Source organism: Sorex araneus, chromosome 9, assembly GCF_027595985.1.
Source record: "Sorex araneus isolate mSorAra2 chromosome 9, mSorAra2.pri, whole genome shotgun sequence".
Lineage (NCBI taxonomy): Eukaryota > Metazoa > Chordata > Mammalia > Eulipotyphla > Soricidae > Sorex > Sorex araneus.
Genome location: NC_073310.1, coordinates 50,305,436 through 50,326,472, shown reverse-complemented (window position 1 = coordinate 50,326,472; position 21,037 = coordinate 50,305,436). Strand labels below are relative to the sequence as shown.

General features: G+C 43.7%; 1 protein-coding gene and 1 pseudogene across 1 annotated transcript in view; one reads left to right on the top strand and one right to left on the bottom strand.

The window, feature by feature from the left end:
- Positions 1 to 13,309, bottom strand: part of KIF5B (kinesin family member 5B) — a 47,431-nt gene extending 34,122 nt beyond the window's left edge. Inside the window, exons 1-2 of the mRNA XM_004605392.3 lie at positions 12,705 to 13,309; positions 3,724 to 3,811 (exon numbers count right to left, since the gene is read on the bottom strand). Of these exons, the coding sequence (XP_004605449.1) occupies positions 3,724 to 3,811; positions 12,705 to 12,830 (214 nt within the window). The 5' untranslated portion in view covers positions 12,831 to 13,309. The remainder of the gene's footprint in view (positions 1 to 3,723; positions 3,812 to 12,704) is intronic.
- Positions 13,310 to 17,276: 3,967 nt separating this feature from the next.
- LOC129398795 (60S ribosomal protein L17-like) lies at positions 17,277 to 18,192 on the top strand (annotated as a pseudogene).
- The last annotated feature ends 2,845 nt before the right edge of the window (positions 18,193 to 21,037 follow it).

The following is a 21,037-nucleotide window of genomic DNA, read 5'->3' as shown; positions in this document are numbered from 1 at the left end:
GAGCCTCTAATCCTCTGAAGTATCTCCCTGACACACCAGGTATTTTTGTGCCCCCCCACCCCCCCCGGCCAATTCGCTCATGACAACCAGTGGTAAACAACAGAGGAGAAATGTTACTTCTTCCATAATGTATAAACAAGAAAATTAGTCCAAGTCAGATAACAGCACACTGCCTTATAATCTTTCTGAATGTCAGCTTGTCAGCAAATATCTAACTAAGGAAAGTCTGTGAAGATTCAGGTCATGAGAGAAAATGGCTGTTAACTTTTGAGAATGCATAATATGCCTGCCTCTAATATTTTCATCCACTAATGAATATTCACAAGCCTATGGAAGGTGGAACTTTCCTGTTCCTCTACCTCTTTTCCCTTTATAAAAGAAACCAAGGCCTAGAAAAATTATGTAACTTGCCCCTAGTTCCTGAGATGGAATTGACATGCCAACCCCAAAAATGTTAGCTCCAAAGAGATGCTCTTAACCCTATACTATATTGTCAAGGAGCACAGAACTTAATCTATGGCAGGTTGCATAAGGGAAATTAAAGGTGGGTACAATCGTAGCCAGTACAGGTCAGGAAACTGTAAGAGGAAACTACTTTGTCTACAATGGCCTAATATGATGCCTGGCATGGTACAAGCACTGAATACATGCCAATTACTTCATCAGGAAAAACAAATCAGGAGCAGATATCACTAAAGATTCGGAACTCATAAAAGAGAAATACAGGTTGGCAACTGTTGTTTAATAGGAAAAAAAAACTGAGATCAGAAAGTGGGGGAGATAAAATGCTTGCCTTGGGCCAGAGCGATAGCACAGCGGGTAGGGTGTTTGCCTTGCACGTGGCCGACACGGGTTTGATCCCCGGCATCCCATATGGTCCCCCAAGCACTGCCAGGAGTAATTCCTGAGTGCAAAGCCAGGAGTAACCCCTGAGCATTGCTGGGTGTGACCCAAAAAGCAAAAAAAAAAAAAAAAAATCTTGCCTTGCTTGTGGCTGTGGGTACAACCCCATATATAATGGTTACACTGACAGAATGCAACCCCAGTGGATTACCAGGGATCCAGAAAGTATACAGTTGCTCTCCAATTCACATCTCGGCAGAAAATACCAGTTTAGTTCATCATTTTGCTGATTCTTGCTTAGAACAATTTCTAACCATAATCTGATAACCACTACACCTATCTATTTACTAGTGATTGTCCCAGATTCAACATGCCACACACTTCAGTTTTCTGTCCTCAAATCTCCCCAGCTAACCAGTACCTATTCCCACTCCAACCCCATCCTATGTGTGTGTGTGTGTGTGTGTGTGTGTGTGTGTGTGTGTGTGTGTGTGCGTGTGTGTGTGTGTTGGGACAGTGAGGTGAAAGGCTGGTGATAGGTGGTATGTGGACCACACTGAGTGATGCCTGCACTAAAAAAGGAAATGCTATTTAGAACTCAGTTCTCAACGGCACAGCAGGAATTTATTAGTTAAGTAAAAGGAAACAAAATACTGAGAAAATGAAGCGAATTTCAGGAAAAGGAAGTCATTTTACAATTAAAAAAGGGTAGAAAACATGTATCCTCCAGTACAATAGATTTCTGAGAAAGGAATGAGATTATAAGATTAGGGAACCAAAGACATATAAGAAATGAAATCTCCAGAGTAACATGAGAAAAGTAAAAGCCCAGGACTAGCGAATCTTTAAAATCAAAAACAAACAAAAACACTTTACAATATGGAGTAGACCTGCACAGACAGATAATCCTATTTTATAACATCCTCTGTAACTTTAACCTCAGAATGGAGCAAAGAATAAACACTACTCAGAGACTTTCCAGCCAAGGTAGATAGGATAACCAAAGAATGGTTTTTAATTTGAGTCCAGTATATTCCACTCATAAAAATTTCACTGCTTACAACAGAAAAGACAAAACCTTAGTCTTTTACTATAACATGGATGGAACTAGAGAGTCAGATAAGCAAAATAAATTAGGAGAAAGAGACAAACACCATATAATGTCCCTTGTGTAGTATATAAAGAAATAAGCTAGGTAATAGATGATGTCTGATAAAAAAAAAAAAAAACTCTTTATGAAAGATGGGAGAGTAGCCCAAAAACTGAAGGGGGTCCAAAGCATCGCAGAGAGATACCAGCATTTTGGTGGTGGCTTATGATACAGTACATGTACCCCGAAAACATAGAAACATTTGGGGGGGGTGTCAGTCAGGTTGGGGGTAGCTCAAAGACTAGACTGCAAGACGGCAACCCTAAATGCACGAGGCCTCCAGGTGCAATCCTAGCACTGCATACCTCCCAGAGCAGAGCTGAGACCTCAAACAAACAAAAACCAGTTAAGTTTTTAAAAGTCAACATACCCCCAAGCACTGGGTACGGTTCGAAAATAAAAAACAAAATAAAGTAAATCCCCAAGGACCAAAAACCTAATATTCAAGGATGAACTGGTATTTTATTGTGGCAGCTGCAAATTTACACATTTTTTTTGTTTTTGCTTTTTTTTTTTGGAGGGGGTGCTATACCCAGGAATTCTTAGGGTTTACTACCCACCCTGCTTTCAGGGATCACTCCTTGCAGGCCCAGGGGAATACATGAGATACCAGGAATAAAAACTGGGTCAGCCATGGGTAAGATCAAGTAGCCTACCCAGTTTCTCATAAAATTTTTTCTTTTAAATCTACACATTTAAATTGTTGGTGAGTTCATGAACCTTAAATTTTATTTTATTGTGGTTTGTCTTTTTAGACCACACCTAGCACTGCTGAGGACTTACATCTGGCTATGCATCAGATCACTTCTGAGGACCATAAGGAGTTGAGGATTGTACCTGGATAAGCTTCGTGCAAGGCAAGTTCCCTACCCGCTGATTTTCTCTCCAGTCCTGGACCTTTTTATTATTAAGACTAATTCAACCAAACTGCACTATGAAAAAAACGTCAGATTCAAAAATTTTAATTTAATGATTTTAATAATATTTTAAAAACTATTTTAAGGAAAGGTTGTTACTCTTTACTGAAGTAATTTATAAAACAAATTCTCCCTCATTTTATAAAGATTTCAGCACTTTTGTCCATTGTCTTTCTCAATTATCTGTATCTATCTATATGTATAATTCCTGTTGTACTTTTTGGTTCTTTCAATGTCCATGCAGTTATGGAGTCCACAAAAATAACCCTGACCTCTAGGATCCTTGGTGGAATTTTTCCCCAGGACCTATTTTGTTTGGGAGTATAGCTGGTGTTGCTCAGGGTCTCTCTGGCTTAGTGTTCGAGGGACTGGGTGGTGAGAAAATCTCACTTTTCCCTGAAGCTATCAAAAAGGCAACAAAATAAAAAAGAATACTGATTGAATTAGAGTAGTACATGGGTGAAGCTGTTTGCCTTGCATGTGCATGGTTTGATCTCAGGACCACACCTGACTACTACCAGCAGTGATCCCTTAGCAGACAGGAATAAGCTCTAAGTGTCACTTTTAATTAAAGCCTAAATAAATAAATAAATAAATAAATAAATAGAATGCTTGTGATGGTGGATACTGGTACTTTGATGGTAAATGTGTTATGGTAATGCTGTAACCCTAAAACTGTAACATTTACACTCCAAAGGCAAACCAACTGGTACCTCAATTGAAAAAAAAGAGAGAGACAATGTTCGGTAAGAACCAGAAATAAAATTTTACTTATTGCTGGAACAATGTACTAGATCAAATACATTTATTTACCTTTAACAATCTTCTTTGCACAGTCATTATATACTTGTTCTTGAGATGTGTTTGACTGGAACACCCGATCAAATGCATATGGTTTGGACTGAAAAACAGAAACAATGATTTCAACTATACAAACTAAAGGTGAATGGACATTTCTAAGAAACAAGAATAACTGTTTCATCTCATCTATATTTTCAGGGCCTAGCCCCCCCCCCCAAAAAAAATCACAACTATTCAGTAAGGTAAGCACCCAAATATTGTTAAATAAATTTTTATTTAACAAGGACCTACACCAGCATAGCCAAAGCCAGTATTATTTTGCAGAGAAAACTAGAACCTTCAAAGTGAAAAACTGTTCATAATAAAATTAAAGTTCAAATCTAAATATTATTAGCACAGGGTTCTTTCTACTACTCAGCTTTTCAGTTTAATGCAAACTTTTTAATCATTCATTCAGTTAAAAAATATTTATGAAATATTTATTGTGCTATGTGCTGAAACCTGAGTGTATGCATAGGCGTGGAAGGACAGATAGAAGAATACCAGGGAAACCCTCCAGAGAAGTGGCATTTAAAAACTGAACATTATATGACAACCTAGATCACTCTCTCTTCAATATTAATCATGAAGAGAATGAGTGTGGAAAAGTAGTCGATGAACTGCAAATGGGATATTTAAAGATCCTAAGGCAAAAAAGGAATTTATAGCATTCAAGAAATCAGAGAAATACTGAATGCAAATGTCAACATGTGAAAAAGGCAAATAATACCTTATTTCTAAAACCTTTAACACTGTGGATGCACTGCAAGGAAACTGGGGACTCTATCCTGAGAACACATGTAGAAAATCGTTAACATAGTTTGAAAGGAGCCAGAGCCATAAAATGGAAAAACAAAATATAAATATTTTATCCAGCCAAGATGAGAATTATTTTTAAAGTATACCAACTGTGTCAAATACAGCTGTGTCAAAAAGAGACCACACATGTATCCAGCAACAAATGTCAAACTGGAATGAGAAGACAAAAGAACAGGAGAACTTTTGCCTGGTGGTGCTCAGAGGAATATATGTGGTGGCAGTGACCAAACCCAGTTGGCCAGGTGATAGGCAAGCACCTTTCCCACTGTACTAACTCTCTGGCCCTGAAAGATTTTTTTAAACATGGGAAAAACCTAAGTCAAGTTTTAAAGTTAGTACAAAAAGCAAGGACAGCAAGGCAAGCAAGGATCTAAAGACAAGAGGAGGCTGGGGATTCTGGGTATTGCCACCATATACCTGGGTCATCAGCCTCTTTTAAATGAAAGGAAGCTGAGCCATACAAAACAATCATAACCCCAGAAAATCCTTAACTTTATAGAAAATTTCCTAGGTCTTAACTAGAAAAGACACTACTTTTGAAGGTCGCTTTGCAACTATAGCCACTTTTCAGTTCTGGATACTATGAAGTGGTAGTCTGTAGACAGTTGTCTCATAAGAGGTTTTGCTTTCCTGATAAAAGGAAAAGGAAGTTTTGTTCCCCTGTCGCAGCTGAAGCTGCCCTTTCTCCTTTCTGAAATGAATGTCTGCAGCTGTTGCATCAAAAAATTTTTTTTTGGTTTTTGGGCCACACCTGGCAGTGTTCAGGGGTTACTCCTGGCTCTGCACTCAGGAATTACTCCTGGCATTGCTTGGAGGACCATCGTGATACAGGGATTGAACCCAGGTCAGCAGCATACAAAGCAAACATCCTACCCACTGTACTATCGCTCCAGCCCTGAAGTTGTAGCATCAATCTTACAAATATGATGATGAAAAGGCAACAGTTAGGAATGAAATTTTTCTCTCTTCATTTACCCAGCAAACATCTGTGATTATAAAGTATCAAATACAATTATCACAAGTTTAGAAATGGTATTCTATCAGTAAAGCTTGTACATTTCAAAGAGTAGTAGAAGATAAGGTCCAGAAGAACTTGAATACCCGTAAGCTCGATACCAGAACCTGCTATCAATGATCAACTGTTACATGCTTCAACCCTGGGGGAATTCACAACTTGGTAAAGAGACTGCAAGCAATTAAAACCTTTTATTCAATAAACAGATTTAAAAAAAAAAATTGGAGCTGCAGTGATAGTACAGTGGGTAGGGTGTTTGCCTTGCACAAGGTTGACTCTGGTTTCATCCCCAGCATATGGTCCCCTGCACACTGCAAGGAGTAAGTCCTGAGTGCAGAGCCAGGAGTTACCCATGAGCACTGCCGGTGTGGTTCAAAACCAAAAAATAAAAAGTATAAAAGTAAACTTTTATAAAAAGTATAAAAATAAAAAGTATAAAAAAGGATTATTTCTGACTTTTCTTGAAATAAACAAGCTAATAACTGAAAAATAGATTAAAGTATAAAGACAACTGCATCCCTCTAATTGAATAAAATCTTATTAAAATAAATATTTAAAGACTAGAAAGAACACTATTAAACTTCAAGATACATCTCCAGGTGCTGGTGAGATGGCAAAAGGGTTGGAGGAAACGCTTTGCCTGCAGAAGCCCCCGGGTTTGGTCCTCAACACCTCCGGGAGTGATCCCCAAGCACTGGAATGGAAAGTAGCCTCTAAACTTCAATGAGTAAGGCTCGAAATCAAAAACAATTTTTTAAAAAGTTAAAACAGGCTGGAGCAATAGCACAGCGGGTAGGGCGTTTGCCTTGCACGTGGCCAACCCGGGTTCGATTCCCAGCATCCCATATGGTCCCTCGAGCACCGCCAGGAGTAATTCCTGAGTGCAGAGTCAGGAGGAACCCCTGTGCATCGCCGGGTGTGACCAAAAAAAGAAAAAAAAAAAAAAAAGAAAGTTAAAACAGGCTGAAGAGTTAGCACAGTGGGTAGGGCATTTGCCTTGCACGCGGCGAACCCAGGTTTAATTCCCAGCATCCCATCTGGTCTTCTGAGCACTGCCAGGAGTAATTCCTGAGTGCATGAGCCAGGAGTAACCCCTGTGCATCGCCAGGTGTGACCCAAAAAGAAAAAAGTAATAAGGCATATTCCCAGTTTATATTCATAACCAATGGTATGAACCAGTTAGATATTCCAAAAAATAATGGATAATAGGAAAGTCTGGCTCATGAATATTGTATGCAGTTCTTTAGCATTACTTTTTAATAAACATTCATTATGACCACTATGATTCCAGTAGGTAGTATTATGAACACACAAACATTTTAAAAGATTTAGGTCAAAGGACTGGAGAGATAGTACAGAGGATAGGGCCCTTGCCTTGCACGTGGTTGACCCAAGTTTGATCCGGGCACCCCATATGGTTCCCTGTGGACCACCAGGAGTAATTCCTAAGGGCAGAACAGAGGGACCTCTGGACATCACCAGGTATAACCCCAAAACCAAATGAAAGTTTCAAAAATCAAGGTTGAGACTGATTATTTTTTAAGGTTTTCTTTTAACCAGGATCTGAAGAGCTGGCTCAAGGGGCTAGAGCAAAAGCTTTATGTGTAGGAGTCCTGGGTTCAAGCCCTGGCACCACAAGATTCCCCAAACACTCGCTCCCCAGCACGAAGCTGGGTGTAGCCCCTGAAACATCCAGGTGAGGTTTGTTTAAAGTCAGAAGCTAAACACAAAACTTACTTGAGGTAGGAAAGACAGCACAGAGGGTAAGGCGTCTTACACACGACCCCGGCTCAGTCCCTGGCACCCCCATTCACTCTCCTGAAACCTGCCAAAAGTGGGTATAGCCCCACCCCACCCCTAAAAAAACCCCTGAAAGTGCTTAGGATTAAACAATGACAAATTATCTTTAATAACAAAACTAAATGATAACTTTAAGCAAGACAGAGATACTTCTGATTAGAGACCCTGTTTCAATTTTTTTCACCTGCAGACTGGCACCAGCCTGGCAGTTCAAAGTCACAATCCTAAGCTGAATGAAGTACACTGGTATTTTTCAACCTTTTGTATCTCCTACAGATAAGATAAATCCTCTAGAGGTGGTAAAAAGTTACTAACGGACCTTGGCTTCCTAGGATGAAAACAAGATTTTGTAAAACATAAATACTTCTAACTTCCTATAATTAAAGAACACTTCTTAACTAGTAATTTTTCAAATAAATTAGACCCCTATTCTTTAACCTGTGGTCTGGAGAAATTTCCTGGTGGTCTAATTTTCCAATAACAGTGGACTAAACAGCAGATGCTGCAATACCTAAAATTATCTTGTAATTTTATAATATTATACTTAAGAAATAAAATACTACCTACACTAGCTTTTGTTTTTTTCTTAGCCATCAGTTACCCATGAAATATTCTTATTCTTCCCTGGCCTCAGGTATAAAAGGCTGAGGAATGCTGGCTTAAAATAATTCGGTATCGGGGCTGGAGCAATAGCACAGCGGGTAGGGCATTTGCCTTGCACGTGGCCGACCCGGGTTCGATTCCCAGCATCCCGAATATGGTCCCCTGAGCACCGCCAGGAGTGATTCCTGAGTGCAGAGCCAGGAGTAACCCCTGTGCATCACCGGGTGTGACCCAAAAAGCAAAAATAATAATAATAATAATAATAATTCAGTATCTTGGGGCTAGAGCAATAGCACATCAGGTAGGGCATTTGCCTTGCACGCGTCCAGCCCCGGGTTCGATTCCCAGCATCCCATACGGTCCCCTGAGTACCGCCAGGAGTGATTCCTGAGTGCAGAGCCAGGAGTAACCCCCCCCCAAAAAAAATTCAGTATCTGGACACCTTTACTGAATGTTCTATTATATAGGTTCTTTGCCTTACAATAGCTATTTTACAGTCTTATGTAACTTCAGATTTCAATTCAAAAAACCCGAAGTCACAAAGATCCATTTGCAGCTAATGAGTTTCAAGGGGACAAGACAAAATAACAGTTCATCTGAACTGCAACCGCATGTTTTTAAGATTTTATTGGTTGACAGTAGTTGCAGCTTCCAGCGGTCACACACTAGGTGGCAGTTACCCAGTGAAGTGATTTGTAGCATTTGCAGAGAACAGAATCAACAAGTTCAGTTAGAAAAGAGCATTCTAGCAAAGACATGCCATGCCTGTCTCCAGATTTCTGAAAACTGATCTTTAGATAACACAGGATTATATAAAATTTGATTTTCTGTAGTTTGATACTCTAGGCTAACCTTCCATATTGTAAAGGTATGTGATAATGGCTCCTTCAATTTTTTCCTCTTTTTTGTAGGCCACACCTAACAGTGCTGTGGATTGAACTTGGGCTCTCGCATGCAAAGGATGTGCTCTAGTGTTCTGAGACATCTCCTCTAAAGATAATCAGGATCAAACATGAAATGATCATTCTCTTGGTAACAGAATGATCACTCTCTTGGTAACAGGGAACTTGGTAAAATAATCTCGTTAGGTTTAATCTCTAACTTCAATGATACAGAACCTGTTTTGGTTTCTGCCAGCCTCTATTCTATAGTGTCTATTCTATAGAGGCAAAACTGCAATCACTGCGTACAGGTGGGGGACTTACGAAGGGGCACTGAGGGTATTAACACTTTTGGATGCAACCCAAATGGGATGCTTTCTGTTCCATAAAGAAGATACTGAATTTTTGTTTGTTTGTTTGTTTGTTTTCTCTGAAAACAGAGTGGGGCTACAGGCCAAATAAGTGTGGGAACCTCTGCTCTATAGCAAGGTATGATTAAGTATAGATACATGACAATGCAAACATGCATTCTACTTCCATGATGTCTAAATGCAGAATTCTATTGGTATTTTTCCTGGTATTTTCCAGAGATAATGAGTGCTACACAAGGTGTTTATCCTTGCACGCCCCAGCCTCTGCGCTGCTTCACTTTTTGTGGATAACAATATCCTCTTAAAACAAATAAGTACCATAAGATTACAAGATTTGTTAGTCCTGGGGCCACATTATATTCAAAACCACTCATTATGTGGATAAAAAGAAAATATATAGGGACAAAGTATTGGAAAATGAGGTGATCTGAAAATCAGAATCCTTGAAATTTACTTCCCACTTCAACATAAATTATACTTATAATTCAATATTCTAAAGAAATCCTATTCTTTAAACTACTCACAATTTAAATTATAATGAGAAGAGTGTATAAAATGTTAAAATGATGATTAAAAGTCATGTTTTAGGAGCTAGAGTGATAGTACAGCAACTGCCTTACTCATAGTCAACCCAGGTTCAATCCAGGACACCTGACCCCCATCAGGAATAATCCCTGAGCACAGAGCCAGGAATAAACCCTGAGCACTGGTGGGTGTGGCCCTGATTTTTAAAAAAAAGTTGTTTTAAATACTGCACTGCAGCAATCATGTATAAAATGAACAAAACCGAGATAATTAAGAGTAATTCTAATGTTACCCCTCAACAGCCCTAACAAATCCCCAACCCTAAAGTCATTAATAAGAGACCTCGATGCAAGAAATTAGGTTCTTAAAATAATGGATTAAAAATATTGCTTTACATTTATTAAGGCTATGTAACTATGCTGTACTGTATTTTGGCTTATACCGTTTAAGTTTAAACGGGCTGGGGTGATAGCACAGCAGGTAGGGTGCAGGGCATTTGCCTTGCACTCGGCCCAGCAAGGTTTGATTTTTCCACCCCTCTCGGAGAGGCCGGGCAAGCTACAGAGAGTTTCTCGCCCGCACAGCAGAACCTGGCAAGCTACCCGTGATGTATTCGATATGCCAAAAACAGTAACAAGTCTCACAATGGGGACGTTACTGGTGCCCGCTGGAGCAAATCTATGAGCAACGATTACAGTGATACAGTGATACTACTTGTATACAGTTTACCAGTTTACCTAGGTCAACTAAATGGTCACTACAGATTCTCAACTCAACCATCTAACCATTGCTTTGAATGCTACCATGATACATTACTTTTTAAAAAATTATATAAAAAACTTGAAGATTTTAAGTTTCTCACAACTTTATCCTTAAAAAAATATGCTTCCGGGCCGGAGCGATAGCACAGCGGGTAGGGCGTTTGCCTTGCACACGGCCGACCTGGGTTCGATCCCCGGCATCCCATATGGTCCCCCAAGCACCGCCAGGAGTAATTCCTGAGTGCGAAGCCAGGAGTAACCCCTGAGCATCGCTGGGTGTGACCCAAAAAGAAAAAAAAAAAAAAGGTTCCTTGTCTTCTTTTATGCTGTATTTGATCTGCATCAGAAGGTTGAATTGAATTCAAACCTATTGTGTGTGGGGAAGCATTTGCCCAGAATTGAATCCGGGGCCTCATACATGTGGGACATACACTCCAACACTGATCACCACTCCCAGGCCCCTCGCTAAGTATCATCAAGACATGGCATGAGTCCTGAATCCTAGCTTTCCAACCATTTAAACTTAATCATACTGATAGTCCCATACATACAAAAAAAACACCTGAAAACAAGGCATTTTCAATACCTGATGTGTCAACCACTGTTGAAGCTGAGTAATCACAAAAAGTATGGAAAACTAGTAGCCTCATGCTCACTAACTGACAACTCAAGCCTGACAAGCTTCCTCTGCTGCCATGTTAAATACATCATTCTCTAGGCAAAGGGGGAATAGTGTACTTAACTTTTTGGCCTAAGAGCTTCTTTTGCGCACTTGTTAACTTTAGTCCTGCTCTATATATCAATGCTTTTATTCTTCAACGTCCGGCCCTTCCGCTGTGGCCTTTTTGTCCTATCTCCAAATTAAACTTCACAAACAACATACTAAATATGGAATGTCATTAGAGACAAAGTTAATATTAAATTTTTGTACCACAATAGTATTGTAGAAAAAAGTTCTGCTAACGTGGCATTACCGAGAACACTAAATTTAATTTCTAGCCACAGATCAGTGTTCTGTAAGAAGTATCTTATAATTTATTTTAATCTCCTTGAACTGGGACTGCTACTTCCAGACACCTTTCAACACTAGAGATTAGATCTCAAAATAAAAAAGAAAGCCAACCTTACATTGTGGTCTCCAAGACAATGCAGCCAACTCTATGGTACATATTAAAAGGGAACGGAGATCTCACCACCCTAAATATTACCAAAACACTTCCTAAAGTGAGATCTCAGTTGTAGTGGTAGGGCCCTAAATACCACAAGAAATCTCATCTACTGCTTATTTTTCTTTAAATCTTTTAAAAAGCTTACTTTGATAACACTCGATAAAAACACACACACACACACAATCTTCCCTAGGCCACGACTCCCTAAAATCCCTCAGCTCTTTCTGTGCACTTACTTAGCCCAACTCGGACCGGCTAGATCTGCAAGCGAGCAGATCCACAAAACCGACCCACTGGATTTCAAAAGGGAACGCTGGACGCGTCCAGCCGGGCCGCCATCTGCAAATGCACAGGAACATTCATTCATGACCCGGCGGGGAACTGCACCCGCACAGGTGCGGCGGCGGCCGCAGGCTGTCCTCCTCCCGCGGGGCCAACCACCCGCTCCACCCTCCGCGTTTCTCTCCAATGAAAGGCGGCGGTAGGGAGGGTGGCCGTCTCGGGGGCCGGAGGGCAGGGTCCCTGACGCCACTCCCTAAGAGAACTTCAATCTCACACTTCGGAGGCACCAGCAACACCACACACACACACACACACACACACACACACACACACACACACACACACACTCACACTCTGAAGGGCCGAGGCACATCGATGGTACCAGCAACACCCACACCCACCAGCCAACAGGCACTCCACGCGCCACACACACACACACACACACACACACACACACACACACACACACACCCCAGCCAACAGGCACTCCACGCGCTCCCCCGACAGTTCCTCCCGCGCCCCAGGTGGGGGAGTGTCCCCGCCTGAGCCTCCCCGCAGTGCAGGCCGGGTGGGGGCGGCGATGCCCGAGGCCCCTGGGCGCCGGCCGGCCCGGCCCCGCCGCGGGCGAGGCTCGCGACGTGCCAGGAGGGGCTGCGCGCTCCGGGGGGCTCCCTCTCCCTCCTGCACCCCGACGCCCCCGCGCCAGCCGCGCCCGCGGCCGCACTCACCGCGATCATAACCGTGTCTTCGCCCTGGAACTTGGCGACGTACTTGTCGCCGCGGTTCACCTCGGAGTCGTTGAGCGGCCTGAAGCGACACATCACTTTGATGTTGCATTCCGCCGGGTCCGCCATCTTCCTCGCGGCCGGCGCCCGGGAGCCACTCGCCGCCTCTTAACCTCGGAGGAGAGCCCGGAGCGGGGCCGCGAAGGCCGAAAGGAGTCGGGGAGGGCAGAGGGGGGCCTGCAGTCGGCCGCGTCGCGCTGCGCCCCCCACGGGGGCGGCCGGGGAAACGGGCCTCGAAGCGCCGGCGCCGGCAGCCGTCGCCCTGAGGCTCACTTCCGATCCATCATGGCAGCCACGGCGGCCCGGCACCGGAGGAGTGTCCGCGCCTCCTCAGCGTCTGCCTCGCGAGCGCTGGGCCGGCTACGGGGGCCGAGAGGGGCCCGCGCGGCGGGGCTGTGACTGTCTCGCTGCTCCGGGGAAAGGGCGCGCCGGCTCCGGCGTCTGCCCGCCCGCCCGCTCGCTCGCTCTCGGCCTCGCCGGCTACCGCCCGACCACTCCAGAGGCCGCAGACCGGCGACGGGCGGCGGGATGGGCGGCGCGGGAGCCGCACGGCGCAGGCGCGAAGGACCCGGCGCGCCTGGCGGCCAATCAGCGCCCGCGCTCGCCACCGCCCCGCAGCCTCTGTGTGCCGGGGATGGCGGGGCGGGGGTCGCAGGTTCAAGTTTTCCTGGACGCTCGCTTGCTTGGAGAAGTGCTCTCAGTCGCTGGCAGCCGCGGCGCCCGCCCAGAAGGCCCGGGTCCAATCGGGCCGACGCGCTTTGCTTCCTGCTCTGTTAGAGCTATTTTTAACCATCAACTGTTTGTTTTAAATAAAAGACGGTAGCCCCGTCAGGAAGCGTCTGCTCGCTCATTGGTCTGAGGCCACAGGGAGATCTGCCTGGCAGCGGGAACGTGGCTCGTTGGTTTATGTCATTGCTCTTATTTGGGCCGGGCAGGCAGTGATGTGGAAGAAAAAGGAAGTTTGTCCTATGAAACGAGGAAGGTTGCTGAGGAAATGTGGAGCCTGAGGGCGAGAAGGGAGAAAGCATCTAGTGACCCGCCGCAGCGCCACTTTCCGGGTAGTCGACGTGCAACCCGCCGACCCCAGCGTCCGAGCAACCACTGCCGCCGAGTGTGAAGATGGGCTTGGCAGGCCAGGGTAGGCTTGTAACTGCCTGTGGAAGGAAGAATCCCAACAGCTGAATTCGCCACCAGTTCTTAGCCTTCCTCCGAAGGCTCTTGCTAGGAGAAACTGTTCTGGGAAGCACAGTTAAACGTAGTCGGAACGTTCCCTCTATCTGCTCTCCAATGTTGGTAGAATGAGGGTGCGGAGAGTGAAAGCTTTCCCACGATGCCTTCTTGTCCTCAGTCATCCTAGAACCTCCAGGAAAGAATCAGAATTCTAACAAATTCAGTTTCGTTGACCTCCATGAAGGAAGCGGTCACGCCTGGTAGGGCATCTCCCAAACTAAGGAAAAAATGAAGTGGTTGCAGGGCTGCGAGAGAAGTGTGAAGTTTGGGTAAAAATTAAATATGCTATAATGATTAGCTTTGCGAATTTTAAAAGTTTCCAAACAAAGCAGAGCTGTGGGCTGCCATTGGACCTTGGGTTCTACTTTCCAAACTACAAAGTTAAGATAGAGGTAGAACGTTGTCTTCAGAGACCCGGTCTCTAAAGCTCTGTGCCTGGCTTGGAAGTCCATCAGAGTCTCTTTCCTACATTGCCAATCCTCTGGGAAAGACTGGGCTATTTTACTGATAGAACTATAGACATTTCCTGGGAGTTTGATTTTTGAGAATAACATTTGCGGCAAATAAGAAAGCAGAAGATTGTAATGACAGGTAACCACCAGTTTTAAGTCTTTGCTTGCAGCTTCTTATGAAGACTGTCCCCAGCCACCTGCTCCTTTCTGTCTGGGCTCCCATCAATAATTGCTGGAATATTTTATTCTTTTAGTCGTGGGGCCACACCTGGCGGTACTCAGGGATCACCCCTAGCGGGCTCAGGGGGCCATATGGGTGCCTGGGTCAAACCTGGATTAGCTGCATACAAGGCAAGCGCTAAACCCCCCTGCACTATAGCTCCAGCCCCATGGAATCTCTTATCTACAGTCCGACCTTAGTTTCAGTGCCACCCAGCACTTCTCCAGGACTACTTCCAGCTCAGTGCTTGAGGGTCCTTTCCTGCAGTGCTCAGGGACTGCTCCTCACAGGGGATGTAGCCCAGGTCTCCATATGCAAAACCCTCACTCCAGCCCTTTGCCCTATCTTCCCAGGCCTCTAACCTTGAACTTGTAACCTTTGTAATATTCCCATAACTCCAGCTGCCTAAATTTTTTTGGTTTGGGGTTTTTATTTATTTATTTTGGTTTGGGGGCTACACCTGGACATGTTCAAGGGCTACTCCTGGCTCTGTCCTTCAGGGATATCTCCTGGCTGTACTGAGGACCAAATTGGTGCTGGGGGATTGAATTGGGGTCTGAGGCTTACAAAAGCCTTAATCCCTGCGCTTCAATTATCTTTAGGTTAGTTGGTGTTTCTGGGGCTCCACCTCAAATTTAGTGCTCCTGAGATTAAATGAATTACTCTGTACTCCCTACCAACACACATTTATCTCTACAGTTGTGGTGACCTACGTGATTATTCTTCTATACTCTCAGGCTAAAAAAGTATCAGTATCTTAGCACTACTCTGTTTCCATCCTCCCCCATACATGTAGTATTGTAGCACTGTCATCTGTTGCTCATCGATATGCTCGAGCAGACACCAGTAATATCTCCATTGTGAGACTTGTTGTTATTGTTTTTGGAGTATCGAATATGGCACAGGTAGTTTGCCAGGCTCTGCCATGAGGGCGGGACACTCTCGGTAGCTTGCTGGGCTCTCCGAGAGGGACGGAGAAATCGAACCCAGGTCGGCCGCGTGCAAGGCAAACACCCTACCTGCTGTGCTATCGCTCCAGCCCCCAGAAAAAAAAGTCTGTTTTTCCAATTTCCACTCAGCCATTCCTATTTGTTCCCCAACATGAAATCTTTGAGGAAAAATGGATCTAAAGCAAGGGCTCAAATTTGAGTTCAGGGAACAGAGGTCCAAAGAGGTGACTCAAGAAGTTTCCTGGGTGGGGGGAAGGGAAGGAGAAGGACAAAAGGACAGATGAAGTAAAGCACTGGGAACCTCTGCTGTTCCAGTCTCTGCTGTTGCTCAAACTTTATGAAAACCGAATTCAGAAAGGGAAGTGTCTGCAAGAGCCCTCTGCTTTCAGACCGAGGACTTGTCCTGGGAAAGAGAGCCCACAGGGCCTGACTCTGCTCGTGACCCAGAAAGAGAAAGGAGTTATGTGAGGGCTGCAGTGATAGTACAGTGGGTAGGACGCTTGCCTTGCAGGCACGCAGCCAATCCAGGCTCAATCTCGGTGCCCTATATGGTCCCCTGAGCATGCTGGGAATTTTTTCTGAACACAGAGCCAGGAGTAAACCCCGAATATCACTGGGTGTGGCTCCAAAACCAAAACCAAACCATAACTCCTGGCAGTGCTGGGGGAACCATATGGGATGCTGGGGATTAAACCCGGATCTGCCGAGTGCAAGGTAAACACCCTACCCACTGTACTATTACTCCAGTCCCTTAAGAAGTATTTTGTAATTAAAAGTATAATGATTTATTCTTTTTGATTTTGTTTTGGGGCCATATCCAGCTATGCTCCTGGCTTAGTCCTGGCGCTGCCATCAGGAATCATTCCTGGCTGGGCTGGGGGAAACTTAGAGGGTGTTGGGGGCCAAACCTGGGTGGAACACATACAGAATAAGTCCCCTGCCCACTGTACTAACACTCTGGCTTTAAGAAATATTTTTATAAGGAGAACAAGAATAATTAAAAAAAAAACTGGTTTGAAGGCAAGAGAGATAGTACAGCGGTTAAGGCACTTGCCTTACACACTGTGGACCCAGTCCAATCCCCAGCATCACTTATGGTCCTTTGAGCATAGAAGTGACTCTAAGTGTAAAGCCAGGAGTAAACTCTGAGCACTGCTGGGTATGAGCCAAACAATCCCCTTCTCCAAAACAAACAAATAAAAAAATTGGTTAATCCCAGTTATTTTTTCTTTTCTTTTCTTTTCTTTTTTTCTTTTTTTTCTTTTTTGCTTTTTGGATCACACCAGTGATACTCAGGGGTTACTCCTGGTTCTGCACTCAGGAATTACTCCTGGCGGTGCTCAGGATACCATATGGGATGCTGGGAATCGAACCTGGGTCGGCTGATGCAAGGCAAATGCCCTACACGCTGTGTTATCGCTCTAGCCTCCAATCCCAGTTTTTCCTTTTAAAGTTTATCTTGTAAAGTGGTATTTACAGATCCACTATTCAGGAATAGCAGGGAAACAATAATTGTTTTAGAGAATACAGTTTGAAATTCAATTGCACAACTTTATCTGTGAGAACATAAGTGGTACTTTAAAATATCCTCCTTCCCATTCACAACAATTATCCCATAGCCATTGCTCTTCCTCTTCTGAGAGTGGCTGTAGGTGGTCCTGAGATGGTATGCTACTCACTGGACACCAAGAACCTGACAAAATCAGGCTCGAACCTTCGTGTGAGCTTCAAGAACACTCGGGAAAGGGCCCAGGCCATCAAGGGCATGCATATCAGAAAAGCCACTAGATATCTGAAGGATGTCATTCTGCAGAAGCAGTGTGTCCCCTTCAGGCATTACATTGGGGACTGTTGGTAGGTGACCCCATAACAAACAGTGGGACTGGACATAGGGTCATTGATCCAAAAAGAGTGCTGAATTTTTACTGCATTCGCTTAAAAATGCAGAAAGTAATGCTGAACTTAAGGGTTCAGATGTACATTCTCTGGTCATTGAGCTATCCAGGTGGACAAAGCATCCAAGACGAGCCACAGAACTTACAGGGCTCATGGGTGAATTAACCCTCCATGAGCTCTCCCTGCCACACTGAGATGACTCTAACTGAAAAGGAGCAGACTGCTCCTAAACTAAAGAGGGAGTTGCACAGAACAAAAAGAAAAACAGAAGAAGGAAAGACTTACAACCCGGGAATAAACTCAGCATCAAACAAATAGATATATATGTAGACTGGAAAAAAAATCCTCCTCCCCATCCCTTGCCATTAGGGTCTGGAGTTTGAGGGTTGCACAGTTGTGCTTGCTCATTTTGTAGTGCTCACACAGTGGTTGCAGTGTGCTGAAGGTCACACAGCTGTTGTGGTGCTGTGGATCACAACATCAGTGCTGGTGATTGTGGCCAGAGATATGGGATGGGGCCAGAGATCAGCTTTTCGACCTTATACATATCGGACTGGCTCTTTGTCCACTAAGTCCCTTGCCAGGGTCTGAGGCTATGAGTGGTACTTTCACCAATACAGATTTAGACAGTTAACTCTCCACTGTGGAAGTTCGTTCCCAAAGACAGTTCTCCAAAGAACTAACTATAGCAACCTGGATTCGAAGCATGGTCTAGCCTTTCTCCTTGAATCCTGCCTCGTCCTTGGTTCACTTAACATCCAAGATAATGCGGGAGAAGCGAGTCACTGCATGCTATCTGAGACTAGGTGAAAAGTCTGGTAGTTTCAATTTTGGTCTCAGACATTTTTTCTGGGTGCTCACAACTACCATCTAAGAAGACTCAGCATAGAGGGGGACAGAATTGGGGGGTGGGAGGGATAATGGGTTCATTAGTGGTGGAGAATGGACACTGGTGGAGGGATGGGCTCTCAAACATTGCATGAGGGAAAAACAAGCACAAAAATGTGTGAATCTGTAACTGTACCCTCACTGTGACTCACTAATTAAAAAAATAAATAAATTTAAATTTAAAAAAAGAAAAAAATACAACTTTGAAATATATCATAAACAAAAAAAAAGAAGACAGCATGGGCATGGGTGGGGGACATGAACTGGTCGGTGGTGCAAGGGCCTTAGAGGCCTCAAGACTGAGATCGAGAGTTTGATACCCAGTGCCACCTACAAGCACTGAGCATAGTCCTGACAAATCTGTTTCTTGCTGATTGATTCCCAAATTAAAAGTGTGTGAGCACAGCAAATAAAAAATGTATGGCAGCCAGTTGTGGGACCCCCCATGCACCTCCCCCCCCAGAAACCACGTGTGCAAGTGTTGCAAATAAAGTATGAGTACAACTGAGTCTGGAGCAATAGCATAGTGGATAGGGCGCTGGTCTTGCGCACGGCCCACCTGGGTTCGATTCCCAACATCCCATGTGGTCCCCCCCGAGTACTACCAGGAGTAATTCCTGAGTGCAGAGCCAGGAGTAACCCCTGAGCATTGTCAGGTGTGACCCAAAAAGCAAAATAAAAAAATTAATAAATGTGAAAAAAACCACTAAAAAAAGTGTGAGTACCACAGTCAAGTGCATGTGTGACCCCAAATCATCATAGCAATTGCAAAACCATGAATGTCAGCACCATTACAAACACATGACCTTAACTATAATAAGTTTTTAAAAATGTATCAAGAGGTGGCAAAGACATAGAACAAGTGAAAGACTCGTGGCTAGCTTATGAGAATAAACAGCATTACAGCAAAAGGGCGGGGTGAGGGGAATCAAGAAAATGACTATCTCTTTGAGAATATCGTGGTAGAAAGGCGATCTAAATGTCAGGACTCTAGTTTCACTGGCCCTTGCTGATCTCCAGCCAACCTTCCTAGCTCCCAGAACCAGATTTGTAAACCAAGTCACTTTGAACTATTCAGATCAACACACCCACCAGCAGAATGCCAGTGAGTAACCTCAACTGACACCTAGAGAGCAAAAGAATTTCCCTGGTTGTGAGCTGCCCAAATTCCTGGTTCTTAAAATCATGAGCTGTAATTAAATGATTTGAGATTGAATCGAGTTATTCCATTTCGAAGTGTTGGTTACACACCGGTAGATAACAGCAATGAGAAGCCAAACCTAGTTTATCTCCTGGAAATAATTTGACTATCCTTTTTCCAAAGCGTATTAGAAATACCTCTTTCCAATAATTTTCTTAGTCCGAGACACTACTGCTTTGGTTTTTATAATGACTATGACAACTCCTATTTGACCAGTCAGTAAATATGGGCTGAGGGCCTTCTAGAAACAGGCACCAAGATACATGCTGGGAATATAATAGGGGGTGGGGGAGAAATGAAACAACTCCTTTCCCTGTGCAGTGCTTGGCATATAGTTTTCAGATTAAATTTCCTAAAATAGGGCTGGGGAGATGACTCAGTGGCCTGGAATGCATGCTTTACAAACACAGGCCCAGGTTCCTCCAGAACTGCAGGGGGTGATGCCCTAGCACCAAAGCCTGCAGTGTGGTGCCAGGGATCGAACCCGGGTCTGCTGAGTGTAAAGCAAGCACCTTACCCACTGCACTATCTCTTTGACCCCGGGAAAAGTTTGGGGGATACAGTTATTTTATAAATTAGGAGCTGGAGAATTAGTACAGTGGGTAAGGTAGCTGGCTCAGGTTGAATCCCTGCCACTGCATATGGTTCTCAAACACCTCCAATTGTGATTCCTGATCTTAATAGAGCCAGGAGTAAGCCCTGAACAACACTGGGTGTGGCCCCCAAAACCAAAACAACAACAAAAAGGAATTATTTTATAGGTCAGACAGAAAACTGATATACTTTATTTAATGCCATCAGTACTTTTCAGATCTTTTTACTAAAACATCACTATCACTATCACTATCATCCCGTTGATCCTCGATTTGCTCAAGCGGGACCAGTAACGTCTCCATTCGCCCTAGCCCTGAGATTTTAGCAGCCTCTCTTGACTGGTCCTTCCTAACGGTGCCACATTAGAGGCTCCTTCAGGGTCAGGAGAATGAGACCCATCACAGTTACTAAAACATAGTCAAAGTTTAAAAATAAAATTAGAGCAATAAATAAAACTTGCTCCAACCACTTCAGTACTTATTTCTATTGTTCAAGACAGTCATTTTAACTCTTAAGCATTTTCTTCTGGCATTTAGTTCTAAGTTCTAAATAATATTTTTACTGTCATGCTTGATTTGTTACTTATTCTTATGAAATGAAGTTTTAACTTCTTTAAACAGCATTTTAACTGAATCAAACATACATTTTCTCCCTTTCATCTTCTCAATGTATTTCTGTTCTTAATTTTAGTTAAATTTGTGTACACTGTTTATATTCTAAGTAATTGTCATTCACAGTTTATTTAACTGTGCTCTATAATTATATTGCCTACCTTGGAAAATTCTTGTTTTTCTTTTCCTAGTTAATAATTGCCTTACTTTTCTCCCAGTTAGTTATTACTAACA